The sequence below is a fragment of the Podarcis liolepis genome (genome assembly GCF_965112155.1).
Source record: "Podarcis liolepis genome assembly, chromosome: 6".
NCBI lineage: Eukaryota > Metazoa > Chordata > Lepidosauria > Squamata > Lacertidae > Podarcis > Podarcis liolepis.
In genome coordinates, this window is record NC_139559.1 from 15756464 (window position 1) to 15776130 (window position 19667).

At 45.1% G+C, this 19667-nt stretch overlaps 1 protein-coding gene across 1 annotated transcript; it reads right to left on the minus strand.

Annotated features, from left to right (window-relative positions):
* Positions 1-13551: 13551 nt before the first annotated feature.
* On the minus strand, positions 13552-19252 carry LOC310709795 (tigger transposable element-derived protein 1-like; the record flags this gene model as incomplete). Its single annotated transcript, XM_083509835.1, has 4 exons — positions 18941-19252; positions 18521-18588; positions 17526-18353; positions 13552-13580 (listed from the first exon to the last, which is right to left on the minus strand). Exons 3-4 carry the CDS (start codon positions 18325-18327, stop codon positions 13552-13554), a joined length of 831 nt encoding a protein of 276 aa, XP_083365961.1. The 5' UTR covers positions 18328-18353; positions 18521-18588; positions 18941-19252.
* Positions 19253-19667: the final 415 nt, after the last annotated feature.

A 19667-nucleotide genomic window follows, 5' to 3' on the forward strand; every position in this document is an offset into this window, starting at 1 on the left:
TGTGCCCGTGCCTGAGTCCAAGGGGACATCTGGGTGGCGGAGTTAGCCTGTTCCCGGCTTTCAACTTATCCAGGTGTTCACCCTTGGCTGACCTATGCTGGAACCCTGGGTCAGCGCTACCTGCATGCCAGGGAGCTAGTCGAACCAGAGCCTATGCAACCAGTCACTTTCTGTAATCAATAAAGTTGTGGCCTAAATTCTGCCGAAAACCAAAACCAAAATTTTGAGTCAAGTGTGAATTTATTTAGGGGGGAGGTTTCTGGGTCTGAACACGCTATAGTTGAAATTCCTCTCTCATAAGACTAGATCCTGGGGTCACCCAAGGAAGCGGAATGTTAGAAGATTCAGAAAGAAGTACTTCTTCACACGTTGCCTAGTTAAATTGTGGGATTTGTTCCCACACAACCTGCATGGCTTTAAAAGGGATCTAGACAAATTCACAGGGGATAAAGCTATCAATGGCTACTAGTCATGATAGGTTTGTGCTACCTCCAGTATTGGAAGCATAGAATCATAGAATCATAGAGTTGGAAGAGACCACAAGGGCCATCGAGTCCAACCCCCTGCCAAGCAGGAAACACCATCAGAGCACTCCTGACATATGGTTGTCAAGCCTCTGCTTAAAGACCTCCAAAGAAGGAGACTCCACCACACTCCTTGGCAGCAAATTCCACTGTCAAACAGCTCTTACTGTCAGGAAGTTCTTCCTAATGTTTAGGTGGAATCTTCTTTCTTGTAGTTTGGATCCATTGCTCTGTGTCCGCTTCTCTGGAGCAGCAGAAAACAACCTTTCTCCCTCCTCTATGTGACATCCTTTTATATATTTGAACATGGCTATCATATCACCCCTTAACCTCCTCTTCTCCAGGCCAAACATGCCCAGCTCCCTTAGCCGTTCCTCATAAGGCATCGTTTCCAGGCCTTTGACCATTTTGGTTGCCCTCCTCTGGACACGTTCCAGTTTGTCAGTGTCCTTCTTGAACTGTGGTGCCCAGAACTGGACACAGTACTCCAGGTGAGGTCTGACCAGAGCAGAATACAGTGGCACTATTACTTCCCTTGATCTAGATGCTATACTCCTATTGATGCAGCCCAGAACTGCATTGGCTTTTTTAGTTGCAATGTGCCTCCAAATCACAGTTGTTGGAGAGCATGTGCAGAGAGTGCTCTTGCATTCATTTCCAGGATGTGGGCTTTCTGTAGCCCTCTGGTTGACCACCATGAGAACAGGAAGCTGGACTAGATGGGCCTTTGATCTGATTCAGCAGCCCGGCTCTTCTTATGGCTAGTTACCATAGATGCCAATTTGGGGGTTCGTCTTATAAGCCCAGTTGCCTAATACGCTGGGCAGCTCCACGCCGGGAGAAAGCCGCCCAGTGTGGAGCGGAGTCTGCTGCCCGCTGTGGTGGCGGCGGCAGCTTCAGCAGCTTCCGAAGCAGCAGTGGGCAGGCTCTGCACCAGGAGAAAACCGTACCCAGCATATAAAACGACCCCTGACTTTTTAACCTCTTTTCTGGGGTTAAAAATTTGTCTTATACACCAGAATCTATGGTACTTCCACCTTCCACACTGTCCTCCCATTCATGATTGCTCACTCCCCTGCTGCAGTGGGGAATTTATGGGGTGGGAAAGAAAAATAACTATGGATATAAAGACAATATGATCTGGAAAGGAAAGGGTTCGGGTGACAGAGCTGATTCCTAGAGAGAATATATGGCTCACGGAGAAGGAAATGGCTAGAGCAATTTACAGGACATAACCAGCCCAACAATCTATTGAACAGCTGTGCGGTTTTAGGTCCTGTCCATGTGGGGGGCCTTGCACAGTTGTTCCGTAGTGTTTTTAGAAGTCACAATTTTCTACTCTCTGAAGGAAAATGGAAGTAGACCAGGGGAAACATGGGAGGAGTACGTTTTGATCACAACGTAGTGCAGATGTCCCTGTAAAAAAAGAATGAACAAAGTGGGACAGCTCCACAGTTAATGCCCAATATGGAAGCAGCGCTAGTGGTGGGAGAACGAGTGAACAATTTCTCCCTGTCCACACTATCCATAATATTATAAACGGCGATTCTGTCCCCTCCCTCCTCCTCCTCTGCCCTAACACAGGTGAGTCAAGAAGTCACATTCGAATGCTCAATTTGCTATGACTAGCAAAAAGAGGGGGATTAATGACGGCTAAAATGATAACATGGCTCAGAGAATGCCTTCATGCTATTCACCATTCATTATGATCATCATGAGGCTGCTCTCCATCACGAGCAGTTTGAGGAAAGCAAACCAAATAGAAAGCTCGTTTCATTCAAAGAATCTGCTCCTAAAGGGATTAAAGTGTACGGTTCATAGAGAACCTGCTGAATGATCTGATTTGTTCAGCTCATGTCTGTTTGTTTTTGGTCCAGGTTTTTGGTAGTAAACCTCATTATGCTGCAACGGGGCCTTTTGTTGCTTTTAGCAGAAATGAAAGATATTTGTATAATACAAGGGGGTGTGGTGAGAAGCAGAAGAGAATGGGCTCTGTTGCATTTTCTCCATCTTAAGGCAAATGGAATAGTTGCCCTCCCTAGCTAGTCTGAATATTGCACATTTCGCAGTGATTTCCACATTCATTTGGAGCTAAGAGTTTGTAGATATGAAAACATACAAACAAGTTTTAGCTGGGGTGGGTAGAGATTGTAGTAATTAAACAATTGCTTGAATTAATTCCTTGTACTAGCCCTTTCGAGCTTTGCTCAGGCTGGGTATAATAATAACACTATAACAGCAGCCATCTTGATTGTTTTGAATGGACCTAGACTGTGGCTTCTTGCGGCGCCTTACAATCAAACACAGAACATTGCATAAAATTGCTAACGTGAGTCATAAATCTGTGTTGAAGGTGGAGGATGTGGATAATGTAACAAAACTGAAACAAGCAAACCAAAAGAACAATAATAAAAGCACAAACAATCCAAAGTAGCAGAATGAACACCATGAGTGTCTACTTTGTTAGGGTCTTGTTTCATATGTGTGCTTTTCACTGTTTTTATTTATATTAGGTATAAATCTCCTTGAGATGCTTGCTTAGAAGGTGTTTAATAAATCAGTGATAATTATAATAATGAAATTAAAAACCTATAAGGTCTCTGTAATCAAAAGCTCTCCTGATTTCCTAATTGGCAACAGGAAATTGACTGGGCATGTCTCTCTTCTGAAGGCAAGAGTATAACCATTTATATTACAACAGCCTTCTCTAAAAAATGGTCACAGGCCCTCCAAGTGTCCCTGTTTTCCAGGGATGTCCTTGATTTAGAGAAGCAATCCCGGTTTCTGACTTTATCCCAGAATGTCCCACTTTTTCTTAGGACGTCCCTATTTTCATGGGAGAAATGTTGGAGAGTAAGGAGTTATCCAACCCCTGAGCTGTCTGAAGGCAATCCTGTATAGGGAACGGGTTTTCTTAATGGTTAATGTTTTATTGTGTTTTTATATATGTTGGAAGCCTCCCACAGTGGCTAGGGCAACCCAGTAAGATGTATGGGGTATAAATAGTAAAATTATCATTATGGAATGGGACGTCCCTATTTTCATTAGGGAAATGTTGGAGGGTATGTGGTCACCTTAGGTAAAGGTAAAGAGACCCCTGACCATTAGGTCCAGTCGTGGCCAACTCTGGGGTTGCAGTGCTCATCTCGCTTTATTGGCCAAGGGAGCCGGCGTACAGCTTCCGGGTCATCTGGCCAGCATGACTACCGTTTACCTTCCTGCAGGAGCGGTACCTATTTATCTACTTGACGTGCTTTCAAACTGCTAGGTTGGCAGGAGCTGGGACTGAGCAACAGGAGCTCACCCTGTCCCGGGGATTCGAACCGCCGATCTTCTGATCAGCAAGTCCTAGGCTCTGTGGTTTAACCCACAACGCCACCTGTGTCCCGTGGTCACCTTAGGTTGCCTTTAAACATGAAGAGTAATCTTCAGCAGCTGATTTTCTTTTATATATTCTGCTCCCAGACTATTTGGGACTTGAAAGATCTAAACTGGGGTAGGCAACCTAAGGCCCGTGGGCCAGATGCGGCCCAATCGCCTTCTCAATCTGGCCCATGGGTGGTCCGGGAATCAGTGTGTTTTTAAATGAGTAGAATGTGTCCTTTTATTTAAAATACATCTCTGGGTTATTTGTGGGGCACAGGAATTCGTTCATCCCCCCCCTCAAAAAAATATAATCCAGCCCACCACATGGTCTGAGGGATGGTGGACCAGCCCATGAATGAAAAAGGTTGCTAACCCCTGATCTAAACCAACACCTGAGCCTGGAAAGTAACCAGTAAAATGCACATTGGTGCTTTAAGAATTTTATACTATACAGTCTTGTATGATCTTATATGGTCCCTACAGCAGGCAGCAGTTAAGAGCCTAGCAGGCAGTGATGCAGTCTGGACTTGTTGCAGTTGCTGGGTGCTCTTCAAAGTCAACTGCATGTAGAGAACATCACAGTAGCCCAATCTCAAAGTTAATCCTGTCTGGTAGCCAGATCAATTTATTTCTGACATGAAGCATCAGAAAAAGTATTAGCCTTCTTGGTCCTAAGAGTTGACGAGAAGGAAACCCTCAGTTGTTCTCTCTGAATGGTATTAGTCTTTCATTTTCCTTAGATTCAACAGTCACATGGGAGGCAGACAGAGCCCAAGTGTGTGGATTATATACATCTGATTTGGCTTAGATTGTTTATCTTTTAAACACCATTAACCACAAATTAGCAGGCTCTTCTGTGGCCATAAATTAATAGATTCCATTAGCAAACAGTCAATTAAGGGATGATTACATTTCTGCAATGCATGTTTTAGGCTATTTGTGTGGCATTTACCTCTTTTGGTGCCCCCCCCCTTCCCACCAGTGCCTCCTTTGTGGAGAAGGATGAAAACCATCGAAAGCTGAACATCTGGCACCTGATCATGCACTCATATAAAATGTAATAATACATGCCTGTACTGGGGAATGTGGGACAGAGGTGGCAATCCTATACAGTGGTACCTCGAGTTACATATGCTTCAGGTTACAAACTCCGCTAACCCAGAAATAGTACCCCGGGTTAAGAACTTTGCTTCAGGATGAGAACAGAAATCGCACAACAGCAGCGCAGTGGCAGCGGGAGTCCCCATTAGCTAAAGTGGTGCTTCAGGTTAAGAACAGTTTCAGGTTAAGAATGGACCTCCAGAACGAATTAAGTTCTTAAACCGAGGTACCACTGTACATGCTTTCCTGGGAGTAACCCCCACAAAATTCAATGAGACTTATTTTTGAGCAGACATGTCTCAGAATGCACTTTGCTAGCATCTCTCATTATACACATGGAGATATTTATTAGATTACTCAGCTCATAGTCTGGACCTTTTTATTTCTTTCTAAATACTAGAATGGATCTATGTGGGGCTTTTTCAGGTGGAACTCACTGGAACTCAGTTCTGGCACCTCTCAGGTGGGTACCATTGCATTATAAGAGAACAGGGAGGCAGTCATGGTGTGTTCCAGCACCTCTTTTTCTAGAACAATAGCACTGGATCCATGATTATTCCAGGAGTCAAAACAAAAAAATTCCTTCCAGTAGCACCTTAAAGACCAACTAAGTTAGTTCTTGGTATGAGCTTTCATGTGCAAGCACACTTCTTCAGATACACAGAGTATTCCAGGAGTGACAGAGATCAAAGGCTTTTGGACACAGGTTGCTCCTCAGCATATGCAAGCATTATGAAAATCAGTGCCCACTTTGCCTTTGTGTTGGGGTGTAAGGGGCTAATGTATGGTGAGGGGCTGCTAAGCCAGCCTCCAATATACTCTGCCAATGCTCAGTGAAGCCATGGCAGATGCTCAGGGGCTCCTTGGCAGAGATGTTGATATGGGAAGAGTTCCCTGGAGGTAGAGAAAGTTTGAAAACCGCCAATTGTGATAATTACCTTTAGTTACTGCTTAGTTAAGTTATAACCACTGTGGTGAGATGAAGCGTGTTTTCAATAGAATAAAAGGAATGAGATCAGCTGTTAGGCAATGGGATAAATCATCCACAAAACACAACTTAAACATATACAGAAACTGGATCTCCCCCTGTCTGTGGCACAATTAGAAACGGCACAGGGTGTGCGCAGATAAAGCTTCCTTAAATCTTTGCTTTTCAAGCATTTAATGGGTTGACAGCAACATTTTAATAACAGTCGACTAGGCCTGGTTTTGGCATGCAGCACACACGGAAATGGCTCCTGGAATCGGTCCATAAAACAGCAAATTCCATTTCTGTGGGCTAAAGGCTTATGAAAACTTAACATTCATGTGGCAAAGCAGTGCTTTGCTGCAGGATGCCTAGAAAAACCCAGTGGTCTAGGATTGCACACCCTCCCACAGCAGAGTTAAAAGACTGCAGCAGTCATCTCTTTCTAAGAATTGGGACTTTGGAAGCTGCCTAGATGAGCCTGTAACTCAGTGTTGTCCACTCTGGCTGGCAGCAGCTCTCCAGGAGCGCTTCACAGAAGTCTTTCATATCATCTGCTACCAGATGCCCTCTTCATTGAAGATGCCGAGATTCAACTTGGGACTTCTACATATGATCTGCCACTGAGTTACTGGTTCACAGAGCAACTGTTGAAGGACAGGCATATCTGGGGGTAAGACTCCTTTCATATGCTCTGAGCACTTTCAGTCCAAAGAATGCCAACTGAGATGATGCTCCAGGCTGTGATATTTCGCAAGGCAGGACCTCGTTTTCCAAAGAACACTTTCTATGCTTCCTTTTTGGACTTTTTGGAGCCAGTGTGGTGTAGTGGTTAAGGGCGGTAGACTCGTAATCTGGTGAACTGGGTTCGCATCTCCGCTCCTCCACATGCAGCTGCTGGGTGACCTTGGGCTAGTCACACTTCTCTGAAGTCTCTCAGCCTCACTCACCTCACAGAGTGTTTGTTGTGGGGGAGGAAGGCAAAGGAGAATGTTAGCCGCTTTGAGACTCCTTCGGGTAGTGATAAAGCGGGATATCAAATCCAAACTCCTCCTCCTCCTCCTCTTCTTCTTCTTCTTCTTCTTCTTCTTCTTCTTGTATTTCCAGTGTGATCTACCGTATTTTTCACTCTATAAGACGCACCAGACCACAAGACGCACCTAGTTTTTGAAGGAGGAAAACAAGAAAAAAAATATTCTGAATCTCAGAAGCCAGAACAGCAAGAGGGATCTCTGTGCAGTGAAAGCAGCAGTCCCTCTTGCTGTTCTGGCTTCTGGGATAGCTGCGCAGCCTGCATTCGCTCCATAAGACGCACACACATTTTCCCTTACTTTTTAGGAGGGAAAAAGTGAGTCTTACAGAGCAAAAAATACAGTAATTGTTCTACAGACAATGACTGATTTATGCGAGTCCAAATGACGCACAACCATGCAACCATGCATCGCGGCAACTTGAAAATGGCTGGAAAAGGGGGCAGGGGGGGCAGGGTGGAGTGGGTTTATGCACGCTCCACTATCACACGTAATGACCCAGAATGCAACCCCCGTGCAAATCAGGGGTTGCCTGTACAGATAACAGTGAAACATTAGGAACTCTGGGATTCCACTCTCCTCAAGGCCAGATTACCAACCGGAGCAATCGCCCTAGGCCCCAGACAATGAACTTTCATTTTGAAAAAAGTATGCCAATCAACCTCCTACTAATTAGGAAGTGAAAAGTTCAGACAGATGAGCCAGCCTGGCTTCCCTCACTTTTCACTGATTTTAGTCAATGAGTGAAGTCAGAGCTGTGATTTACAAACGAGTTGTTTCAATACTAGGAGAAAGGAATCTCTGACTCCCATAGGGTTCATATTTTGTCCATGGAATCACCATAGTTTGCCCAGGCTCACTGGCAGTGGTCAGTCAGGTCAGAGGAAACCATACATTTGCAATGAAAGTAGTGAAGACTTATTTGTCCTAAATACTTTGGGTATCTACTCCCACACCAAGCAATCTAATAAACGGGGAATAAGCTTAGAGGTTTGGGGATAGGAAGTGATTGATACTGTTCCGTGCGAACAAAGTTAAGAGTTTGGCTAAGTGTAATCTGAACAGGGTTAAGTCTTGGCATTCTAAGGTTTGTGTTTGACTTCTGTGCCAAGTGATAATGGTGAGAAGTCTGTGGAAAAGAGATGACTGGTTTTAAATACCGTAAATGTAAAGTTTTATCCTTGATTATGATTTGTTTTATTACTGATACCTGGAAGCAGCTCTGAAAGCCCCCCTTTTTCTGGCTTAAAAGTAGGGGGGTGCTTCTGACACTCATATAGTATGCATAATAGAAATACTGTTGTTGCCAGAGAGTGGATTCTTGAAAAAAGAAGATGTGTTCACAGATTAGTAAAACAGGAGACTCATGAAACCAGAAACAACCATTTCTTTAAAAGTGTGTGGGGGGGAGTCCCTTTGAAGAGTCTCATTCTCCCAACTTTCTACTTCAGTTCTGTGTACTTTTCAAGGGAGAAAAAGGTAACTACCCTCACCAAGGGGGCAGTGAGAGGGTGGCCACAAAGACCTCATGAGCACCACAGAAGACCTTAAGGGCACCACTGTGCCAAAATGGCACATCGGTGACCCCTTTCTTTAACTGAGGCTGATAACCATGGATGAAGAAACCTGAAGGACTTACTGTACAGAGCCATTCTTTATTTGTTTAGATTGCAATGCGATGCATTTTGTGTCCTGCTCTTCGTTTCTCCAGCAAACCATGCTTATCTGTCATCTGCTCTGCTGCTCTTCTCTTCTGGCTCACGCAGCAGGCGAGCAGCTGCCACTGGCCATAGCGAGCCATGCCAGCAAGGATTGGCTGCCAGGCCTGGTCTCTTGTGGGCCTTGAACGCCACGTCCACAACAAGCGCAGCCACCAGACTGAGTTTGAATTAGGAAATCTTCCTGATGAAACAAATGAGTAAATGATGGAAACGAAACAGCTGGCCTGACCTTGCCTGCGAGGCTACAGCCCGTGAAAATGTGTAGCTTTCATAATGTTAGAATGGAAATACGTTCAGCTGATGGTTTGGGGTTTTGTGCTGTCAGATTCCTTCTTCTGGAAAGGTGAGAAATGGGGTTAACTGTTTGGAGATGGCAACAGTTCTGGCAGGGCCATCCTAAAGAGGCATGCGTAACAAACAAAGAAGAGGCAAGAACCTCATTGACTCAGGTTCCTCATGGGTGATGTCGCTGGACTACAATTGCCACTGTCAAAGCCATGATTCTTCAACATCAACTTCGTTGGACTGGTCATGTTGTGCGGATGCCAGATTATCATCTTTGAAAGCAACCACTCTATTCTGAACTTAAAAATGGAAAGTGTAATGCTGGTGGTCTCTCCCAAGGCAAATCTTAAAAAATGTAGTATGAACACTGACAACTGGGAAACACTGGCCTGCAAGTGCTCCAATTAAAGAGCAGCCTTTACCAAAGGTGCCATGGGCTTTGAAGACGCTCAAACTCAGGGTAAGAAACACCCTAAGCGGAAGGCATGCCTGGCAAATCTTGACCGTGTTCAGCTCCCACCCAGAAACCTATGTTCCCACTGTGGAAGGATGTGTGGATCCAGTATTGGCCTCCACAGCCACTTACGGACTCACTGTTAAAACCGTGTTTATAGAAGACAATCTTACTTGACTACGAGTGATTGCCAAAGAAGAGACAATTGCCATCATCCTTGACCCTTGGTCAAGCTTGCTGGAGCTGATGGGAATTGCAGTTCATCAGAATCTGGAGGTTCCCTGTTCCTGCTTTAATAGGTTAGGAAGAAGGGTACCCACAGTCCCTCTCCTCCAAATCAGTGCAATTAGGTAATTCCATGCATCAGTCATCAGCACATTAAAACACTTGTAAATAGCTTTTGGATGCAGAGGAAACTGTATTCATTTGCATACTGAATCCAAAAAGAGCACCATGATGTGTTCTTAAAAACTTAGTAAGTAGAAATGATGCCCTCCTAGAACACAGGAATCCTTAAAAACTGATGGGAAACATTTGAAGGGCACACCAGGATGTTTCCTGAGAAGCCCCCAGAGAGCCCCCTGCCCATGTTCCCATCAAATCTGGTGCTGACCCTGAACCCGAGTCAATGCACAGAGCAGAGAAACAAACCCGCGAGAACGCTCAGAACAGAGCGAACGGCACCATTCTCTGAATAGTCTGTTGCTACCAGTGGGAAGTGATTGTGCATTTCATCTAGTCTTCAAGCTCCATTGCAGATGAAGGGGCACAGCTGTAATGAGCATTAACCTCTTCACTCCTTCCCTGGTGTCAAGAACCTGCTTTATATAAACACGTGAAGTGGGGACATCAGTTCAGTATCTGACCTTTCTTTCAACTCACAGCAGTACACTGGGGGACACTGCAGAGTGTAAAAGTCACATTATTTCGTACTAGGTTTATAAGCATGGGTCTTATCTGCATCCAGATTCTGCCATGTTCAATAGGCAAAGGGAGGCCACCTACGCTGGGCTCAGTTTTGCCATCTCAGGACTATGTGGCAGTGCTATTGTTGTATTTTAGATGACATATGTAAGGTTTTCATTTTTGCTGTGTGTTCTCTTTTGCAGGTGTATCCAGTTTAGTGCTATATACATCATTTTGTTGGAGCAATGATTTCTGTCTGTGGAACAGAACTAAATCTGTTCCAGGAGTTCCCCTACCCCTCCAGAGAAGATCTGGGGGGGTCACAGGTGGGAGAGATGTTTCATTGAGCAAACATACATCCTTGCATTGGTGGGGCACATTAGTTAGATGCCAACTGTGACTATTTGTAAACTGTTTTTGGTATTAAGTAGTATATAAATGTGGGACGCGGGTGGCGCTGTGGGTAAAACCTCAGCGCCTAGGACTTGCCGATTGTCAGGTCGGCGGTTCGAATCCCCGCGGCGGGGTGCGCTCCCATTGCTCGGTCCCAGCGCCTGCCAACCTAGCAGTTCAAAAGCACCCCCGGGTGCAAGTAGATAAATAGGGACCGCTTACTAGCGGGAAGGTAAACGGCGTTTCCGTGTGCTGCGCTGGCTTGTCAGATGCAGCTTGTCACGCTGGCCACGTGACCCGGAAGTGTCTTCGGACAGCGCTGGCCCCCGGCCTCTTAAGTGAGATGGGCGCACAACCCTAGAGTTGGACACGACTGGCCCATACAGGCAGGGGTACCTTTACCTTTACCTTTAGTATATAAATATATGAAATAAGTAACTCATATATCTGGATGCATGGCCCAGCTGGGTACAGATTGCTTTCATTTAAGATGTTTTGTTAAGACATTTCCCCACTCTTAGGGTCAGATTCTTACATCCTTACATTGCCAAGGATGCAAACCGAGTGAAGAGGAAAGCTTCACTTCTCAAAATTATCCATGGTTTTCTTTTTCAAAGCCATGATAGCTAAATGGAACTCCCATGGCCAGAGGCACTATACCTCTGAATATCAGCTGCTGAGAATAACAAGGGAAGGCCATCACATCCATGCCTACTTGGGGCTTTCCAAAGGAATCATACTGGACAATGTTGGGAACAAACTCCTGGAGTATGTGTGCCTTTGGACTAATCCGATCCAGCAGGGATCATGGTGACTCTGGTATTCTGATAAAAGTACTTCTACCAATTAAATCCTTCAAAATGAATTTGGGTGCATCTGAAGACACTTGTTTCCTTTGTAAGATTTAGCCTATGGAGGAATGAAACAATTGGCTCTTGAAAACCTTCGAGTCTCAGAGTGCAGAATCCTAAATTCAGATGTTCTCTTGAATTAAAACAAAAATTAACCCCTCCATTTTTCATTTGCAGCCATTCACTTCATTGACCCTTAAAGGAATCAACCTGACCTGCTTCTCCGTGGCCAAGTCAGAAAGCAGATGAGAGACTACGGAAGAAGCAGACTTTTAGCCCCAGAGGCTGGCAAAGAAGGCAGAAAGGGCTTCATTTGCAAACTGTCTAGGTCAACCCCAGAAGTCCTTGGCTGTCACACAACATTCTTTCCATAAAACGAGCTGAATGGGGACATCCTGATAGAACCATGACAGCAAATGTTACACTCGTTGAAAGGCAAAAGTCGCACCTACTGCATGTATATCGGTGTTGCCTTGGAAAGAGAGCAGCGGTTCTTAGAGTGGTTTAACAATCAACTGCTCTTCCCAAAGAACTCTGGGAGTTGTAGCTCTGGGAGGAGAACAGGGCTCTGCTAACAACTATCAGCACCTTTAAAAAACTACATTTCCCAGAATACTTCAGGGGAAGTCATCTCTGTTTAAAGTGTCATCATAGTGCTTTAAATGCATGGTTTGGATGTGGCCCAAAAGTGGGTGGTGTGAAGGGGACTTCGCCTTACTTGGGGCCCAGGCAGCACCTTGCTTGCCACTCAAACCTGGGAGAACTTCTGCTCCAACCTGGAGCAGGCCATGCATAAAAAGGGATATGCAGCTCAACAGTGGGGCCTTTACTTTGATGCAGAAGGCCTCAGATTCAATCCCCAGCATCTCCAGCTAGGGCTGGGAGACCAACTACCTGTCTGGTATTCTGGAGAGCCACTGGCAGTCAGTGTAGACCAGAGGTGAGTGGGAACTTGTGGTTCTCCAGACCCTATTGCACTCCAACTCCCATCATCCCTAGCCAGCAAGGCCAATAGTCAGGGATGATGGGAGTTGTAGTCCCTCAACATCTGGAAAGACACTAGTTAATCACCCTTGGAGTAGATGATATTGAGCTAGATGGACCAGTAGGTCTGGATTAATATAGGGCTGCTTCCTATATTCCTATGTGCATTCTCCATTTGTAAACCCATAGGAAACGTGATCAGACATGTGGTGCCACTTTTTCAGGGCGGGGGGTGGGATTGCAAGGGCAGAGCAAAACCAGGCAAGCGAGGGACCCGGGGAAATTAGTCAGGCAGTCCTGTGTCTGTGTCACAAAGGGGGAAATCCTCCTCACCTTGCAGAATCAAATTCTTTGCAAGCTCCACCGAAGAATTAAACATTTACAAAAGCAGTGCAAAATAAACATATACTGGTATCTGAATCTCCCTGCTTGAAAGATAACAATGTTTGGAGCAATTTTTATTGAGGCAGACTTTGGCAAAATGACAAAAAAAGAAAGAATGGCTCTGCTCCCCCCCCCCCTTGCAAAAGTTTTATATGCATAATGACAAAGCCGAATCCACTTTCGAAATGCGCCTGTCAGAGTTGTCACTTATCAACGGCGCTCTTTTGTTGCCGAGTTCTGTCGTGGGGATATCTGATCATGTTTTCGCAGAGAGTAAGAGGTGTAACTTCCATCTGAAAATGGCAGAGGCAAGAAATAAGACTCTGGCATGGAAGCGTCTTGCAGGCATCGCACTTTGGAATGAGGTATAAGAGCCACAGAGTAATTGTAGACTTTCTTGAGTTCAACAAAGCAAGAGACAGAGGTGGCTTTTAGCTCCTACAGAGTTGGATGTTTGGGGTTTCTTCACTGCTGGGTTCCTCCCTGCCCCCAGCTGAAGGTACCCTAGTTATATCTCCTGTGAAAGAGGAATTACCAGTTATGGTATGCATTTTCATCCCACAGTCATATCAAGTAAATAAGCCTCAAAGGGTTTTGAATTGGTTCAGAATACCTGCAAAGTTAACAATGGGGCAAAAGCAATGTCTATGAACAGCATAGGAGGTGAGGCCTCTTTATCAATCTACTTTAAATTCCCTTGTGTGGGGGGGGGGGAGGAATCTGCCAATGTGATGCATCTGGCTCAAAACTTCTTTCTGCATTGGATGTGATGGAGAAGCTCGTGTTGGTGTTATGTCAGTTGATGTACATCTGGTAAGAGCTAGAGAGCCACTTCAAGCACATCCAAAAAAACCTTGTGCATATTGTATGGGATTTAAGTATGGGATCCCCTTACCATATTACAAACTGGCCCCGGGCATGACTGCATTTTAAAAAAAAGGATCTGCAGGAAAAATGACCAATCAGATGCCTAAGGGAAACCAATAGCTAAGGCCTGAGCACAACAATGCTCTCCTCACTTGTAATTCTCAGCAGGCTCCAAAACTGGAGAAAGTACAGAGCCATCACAACAGGGAGTAGATAGTGCTACTCTCCATCTATATGCCTAATCTTCTTGTTAAGCCCTCCAAAGTGGTGACCATCACCATCTCTTGAGGGAGCAAATTTCATAATTTAAGCATCATGTGCTGTTTGAAAAAGTGCCTCCTTTTCTCCACCTTAAATCTCCCAATACAGTTGTACCTTGGAAGTCAAATGGAATCTGTTCCCAAAGTCTGTAAGATAAGATGAGGATTATGGAGGGGTCAGAAAATCCTAGCCTACCTCAGGTGCGATGGATGTTGCTAGGCTCTTTCTGGAATTGCCAAGCATTCTCCACATCTTGCCTTAAAATGCTCTCACATCGTAGCCAATCTGTATGGTCATTTGTAGGGTATAAACTAGGCAGCTGCACCAGCCAAGTGCCAAATGTCTGTGCTTCTTTCCCCCCACTCTCCGTCATCAGTGAAGCCAACAATGGCATCTGGGTCTATGGGCAGAATTCCTTGTTGGCGTTAATTCAGCATTCCTTCTGCCTTGATTCCTGGTTACAGTTTTGCACAACAGTCCATAGATCAAGGAGATCTGCTGGGCTAATAGAGGCCATCTCTCTCTCTCTCTCTCTCTCTCTCTCTCTCTCTCTCTCTCTCTCTCTCTTTCTCTTCACTTTCTCCAGATCTGGGTTATAAAGTGGCTTGTTGGGACTCAAGATAGCTGGATCCCCTTGCAGTTGCTATTGTTATTGGATGTGTATCCACCACAAATGTTACTTCGGTCACATCCACACCCTGCATTTAAAGCACATTTCATTGTCCTGTCCGTACTGCACCTCTTTCCCTTTGCATAGCTCACTTCCAAGGAACAAGAGCACCAAAGCAAGGCACAACACATCTTTGCACCAGGTTTGGAGGCGTGAAACATTTCTCCCTATGGCTCTAATACAGATGCACCCAGGAATGCCAGTATGCCGGACTCATGCAAGCTTGAACAAACCTGTTAAAACTTGTAGTTGAGTTTTTCAGCTCAGCATAGGGTGTTTTAAGCCCATTTCCCCCCTGCAATATCTAAAATGCAGTTTCTAAAGAGCAACTGGGCCTGTCCGGTCTTTGCTTCTCCCATTAGTGCTTCACTTCCATGTGCATTTTCTTTCACTCTAAACAATTAAGTATAAGTTCAGAGCAGTGTCTTTTTTTGTAACTGGCAGTGAATTCTGGAAATCATACTCAGCTTTTGCTGCTTCTACCACCACCACACCTAGTACATTGCAAAAGCTTTTCCCTTTGGAAAGAACACTGGATATTTTCTAGAATATGTGCAATGGGCAAACAACACCTCGTGTGAACTGAGTCTGCACCCTAGAAAATCTCCAAGAATCCTTTGCAAAATGCTAGGATTCTGTGGGAGACATAGTGTTCCATGCAGATAAAAATCCACCGATACCATTTCATGTCATAAATAAATACTACACACCATTGCATGACAACCCTAGCAAAAATATCAAATCTTAGATAGCAAATATTTTGTGAATCTATCTGGAGACTATTCAACATCAAATTCATAAAGGAGAGTTTGCGGGAAGAAATTTGTCTGAGCTCCACGGCAGAATTTTGACTATTTTCTTTGTGTACGTACATACTGCCCTGCCTACAAATCAAACACTAGTCATGTGGGCAAGAAATACCCAGGAACTAGTACATAAAAATAATTTGATGACAGAAGCATGACTGAGCTAGGAAAGTGATTTTAATGAAGCCTTTTTAAAAGGTATGCTGTCAAAGCATCTGTCTGTTTCCCTTAATGACACAAGGGAATCATTCTACTTAAATTCTTTATCATTCTTGGCCTCTTCAGGCTTCATGGCACTTAGGCAAACACTGTGTGGTTTATGTAAATAGAAGTGAATGAATTTTCATCAGCTGCCACACCCAGGGATCCTAAACCACAGATGTGGAGCGGAGCAAACAACCTCTACTTTTGTGTATGAATAATTTTAAGTGCTCCAATCTGTAAGCCACTTCCAACAAGGGAAAGCAGTTCTTCAATAGGAAAGAGGTTAGCATTCGGTAAAGCTGCACGATATCTGGAAGAACGGTGGTGATGTTTTGAAACACTAATATTCCAAAGCAAAGTAAACTTTGAATTCCAAGTTGGTCATCTCCATGTTAATAACCCTAGGCTCATTTTGCAGGAAAGGCAACACATGTTAAAGGTACCACCGGTTCTCAAGCGGTGGAGGAGGAAGTGAAAGGATCTATGATACATTGGGCCCAGGACCTGGAGTATAATATCTACATGAGTCAGTGGGGGAAATTGTGGAGAGTTGATACAGTGGTGCCTCGCAAGACGAAATTAATTCGTTCTGCGAGTTTTTTCGTCTAGCGAATTTTTCGTCTTGCGAAGCACGAAATCCCATAGGAATGCATTGAAAATCAATTAATGTGTTCCTATGGTCAAAAAAAGGCCAAACAAAGCCAAATTTGGTACAACAAGAGTTTATTAACTGCTCTTTAAAGTCACACATACTGTAAAGAGCATTTCAAAAATTGAAGGAACAATAAATTAAGTTTCTAAACATGACAGAAAAACATTTAAAAATCAACAAAGTGTACAGTACATTTTCTAAGACTCTGGGGGACCACTCGAAGAAGGTTCCTCTTCCACTCTTTGCTTCTTGCTGAAGAACTTGTCCATGGTCTGCTGCTTCATCCGCCTTTTCAGCACCTCCCTGAAAGGCGACATGACCCTCGTATCAAAAGTGTTCGCAAGGTCATGTGCCACGTGCTTGTCAGGGTGGTGCCGCTGTGCAAAAGCCTGCACATCCTTCCACTTCATGCAAATGTCCCTTAGTTCTTTGGAGGACAGCCGTTCCTCAGTTGCTTCCTCCTCTTCCAGCGAGGCCTGCTCCTGCGCAGCCTCTGCCTGCAGTTCGACCAGCTCCTGGGTGGTCAGCTCGTGGTCGTGCTCCTCCACCAGTTTGCTGACGTCCTCCTCTGTGACCTCCAGGCCCATGGTCCTCCCCAAGGCAACAATGTCCTGCACCACTGTTGACTCTAGTGCATCAGAGTCACTTGGTGCCACACAGTCCGGCCACACAGGCTGCGCCAAGCGCAATTCAAATTTCTCTGGCTGATCCCGTTCCAAGCTGTGGTGATCATCTTCAAGCAGGTGACGATGTCGAAGTGGTCCTTCCAGAATTCCCGCAGGGTGATGGTGGTGCAATCAGTCACCTCGAAGCATCGCCTGAAAAGCTCCTTGGTGTAGAGTTTTTTGAAATTGGCGATGACCTGCTGATCCATCGGCTGGAGCAGTGGCGTGGTGTTAGGTGGCAGGAACATGATTCTGATGAAGCTGAACTCCTCCAACAAGTCCAACTCAAGGCCTTTAGGATGAGCAGGAGCATTGTCCATCAGAAGCAAAGCCTTCAGCGGCAGGTCGTTGTCCAGCAGGTACTGTTTGACAGCAGGGCCAAAAACAAGATTGACCCAGTCCACAAACAGTACACGTGTGACCAAAGCCTTACTGTTGGATCGCCACATGACACTCAGCTGCTCCTTGTCGACCTTGTGTTTCTTGAAGGCCCGTGGCTTCTCCGAGTGGTACACCAGCAGGGGCTTGATCTTCAGGTCGCCACTTGCATTGGCACAGAAGAGCAGGGTCAGGCGGTCCTTCATGGGCTTGTGGCCAGGCAACTTGGCCTTCTCCTGTGTGATGAAAGTCATTTTGGGCATCCTCTTCCAAACCAGCCCGGTCTCGTCGCAGTTGAAGACCTGCTGTGGAACGTAGCCCTCCGTCTTCACAGCCTCCAGGAACTCCGCTGCAAAGTCTTCAGCCGCAGGAACATCAGAACTGGCAGCCTCTCCATGCCTGATGACGCTGTGGATTCCAGATCTTGCCTTGAACCGGTCAAACCAACCTCTGCTTGCCTTGAAGACTTCTGGCTCGCCTGAGGTTCCTGGCTGTTCCCGGACGAGGTCTGCGTGCAAGGCCTTGGCCTTCTCACAAATGATGGCCTCAGTCATTGTGTCCCCTGCACGCTGCTTCTCTTCTAACCAGATGAGCAGCAACTTCTTGACCTCCTCCAGAACAGCTGGGCAGTTCTTCACGATCCTGGTGACTCCCTTGGCTGCATCAGTTGCAAGGATCTTCTCCCTCATCTTCAGGATGGTCCCGATGGTCAGTGGATTCCTCCCGTACTCCCTGGCGAGGTCTGTCACACGCATTCCACCGTCGTGCTTCCGGATGATCTCCTTCTTCGTTTCCAGCGTCACCTTCTCCTTCTTCCTCTTGCCGGCCTCTGCAGCAGCAGTCTTCTTGGGTCCCATGGCAGCACAGCTCCTACCTTCGCAAACTCAAAAAAGAAAAAAGAAAAAAGAATCAGTGCTTCACATCCAAAAAATTCAAAAGCACCCAGCCACCCACCACACAGAAATTCAAACCCAGAACCAAGTCCTTGAATTCCAAACACCCAACCCAAAATCCAAAACCCCCCCAAAAAGTTTTAGAAGTTTAACTTACCAAATGGCTGCAAAAGAAGTTTTGGAAAAGCTTCTAAAATCACCAAAGTCTTCTAAAACCTCAAATGGCTGCAAAAGAAGTTTTGGAAAAGCTTCAAAAATCACCAATGTCTTCAAAAACCTCAACTGTTCCCCCAGCCACCCACCCACCACACAGAAATTGCAAACCCCTCCCCAACTGTTGCAAACCCCTCCCCAACTGTTCCCCCAGCCAGCCACCACACAGAAATTCAAACCCAGAATTTTTTTAAAAAAAACAACAACATGGCCCAACGGTCACAAAAAATCATAAAAATGCAGAAAAAAACCACACAAGCTTCCAGATTCTTGCAAACCCCTTCCCAGCACCAAGTCCTTGAATTCCAAACACCCCAACCCAAAATCCAAAAAAACCCAAAAAAGTTTTAAAAGTTTAACTTACCAAATGGCTGCAAAAGAAGTTTTGGAAAAGCTTCAAAAATCACCAAAGTCTTCAAAAACCTCAAAAAAAGGCTACCACACCGTGTGCTATAAGTTACTCCTCGAAGTCAAGTCGCAACTGCACCTCTTCAAGCAATGCACCCTGGGTATTAACGGTTTTACGAAAAAGGAAACAAACTTGCAAGACGTTTTCGTCTTGTGAAGCAAGCCTATAGGGAAATTCGTCTTGCGAAGCACATCAAAAAACGAAAAACTCTTTCGTCTAGCGAGTTTTTCGTATTACGAGGCATTCGTCTTGCGGGGCACCACTGTATCAAATTTATGGTATGAACTAACCTAAGAGAAAATGTAATGAAAATGATATACAGATGGCATTTAACACTAGCCAAGTTAGGCAAAATGTACAAGAGTAGATCAGAGCAGTGCAGGAGATGCAAAAAAAAAGGGATTGGAACATAATTGCATATGTGGTGAGAGTGTGAAAAGATTAAAGAATTTTGAGATATCATTTATAATGTGTTTAAAAAAATGTTCAAGCTCCCTTTCACTAAAAGACCCGAAGTTTTTCCATTAGGAATCATGACAACAGAAATCAAGAAGAAGGTTAGACCATTGTTCATGTACTCCACAACTGCACCCAGGATTCTAATTGCGAAAGATTGGGAAAGTGAAACCATCCCCTCAAAAATTGAATGGCAGACGAAACTGATAGAATACCTACATTTAGC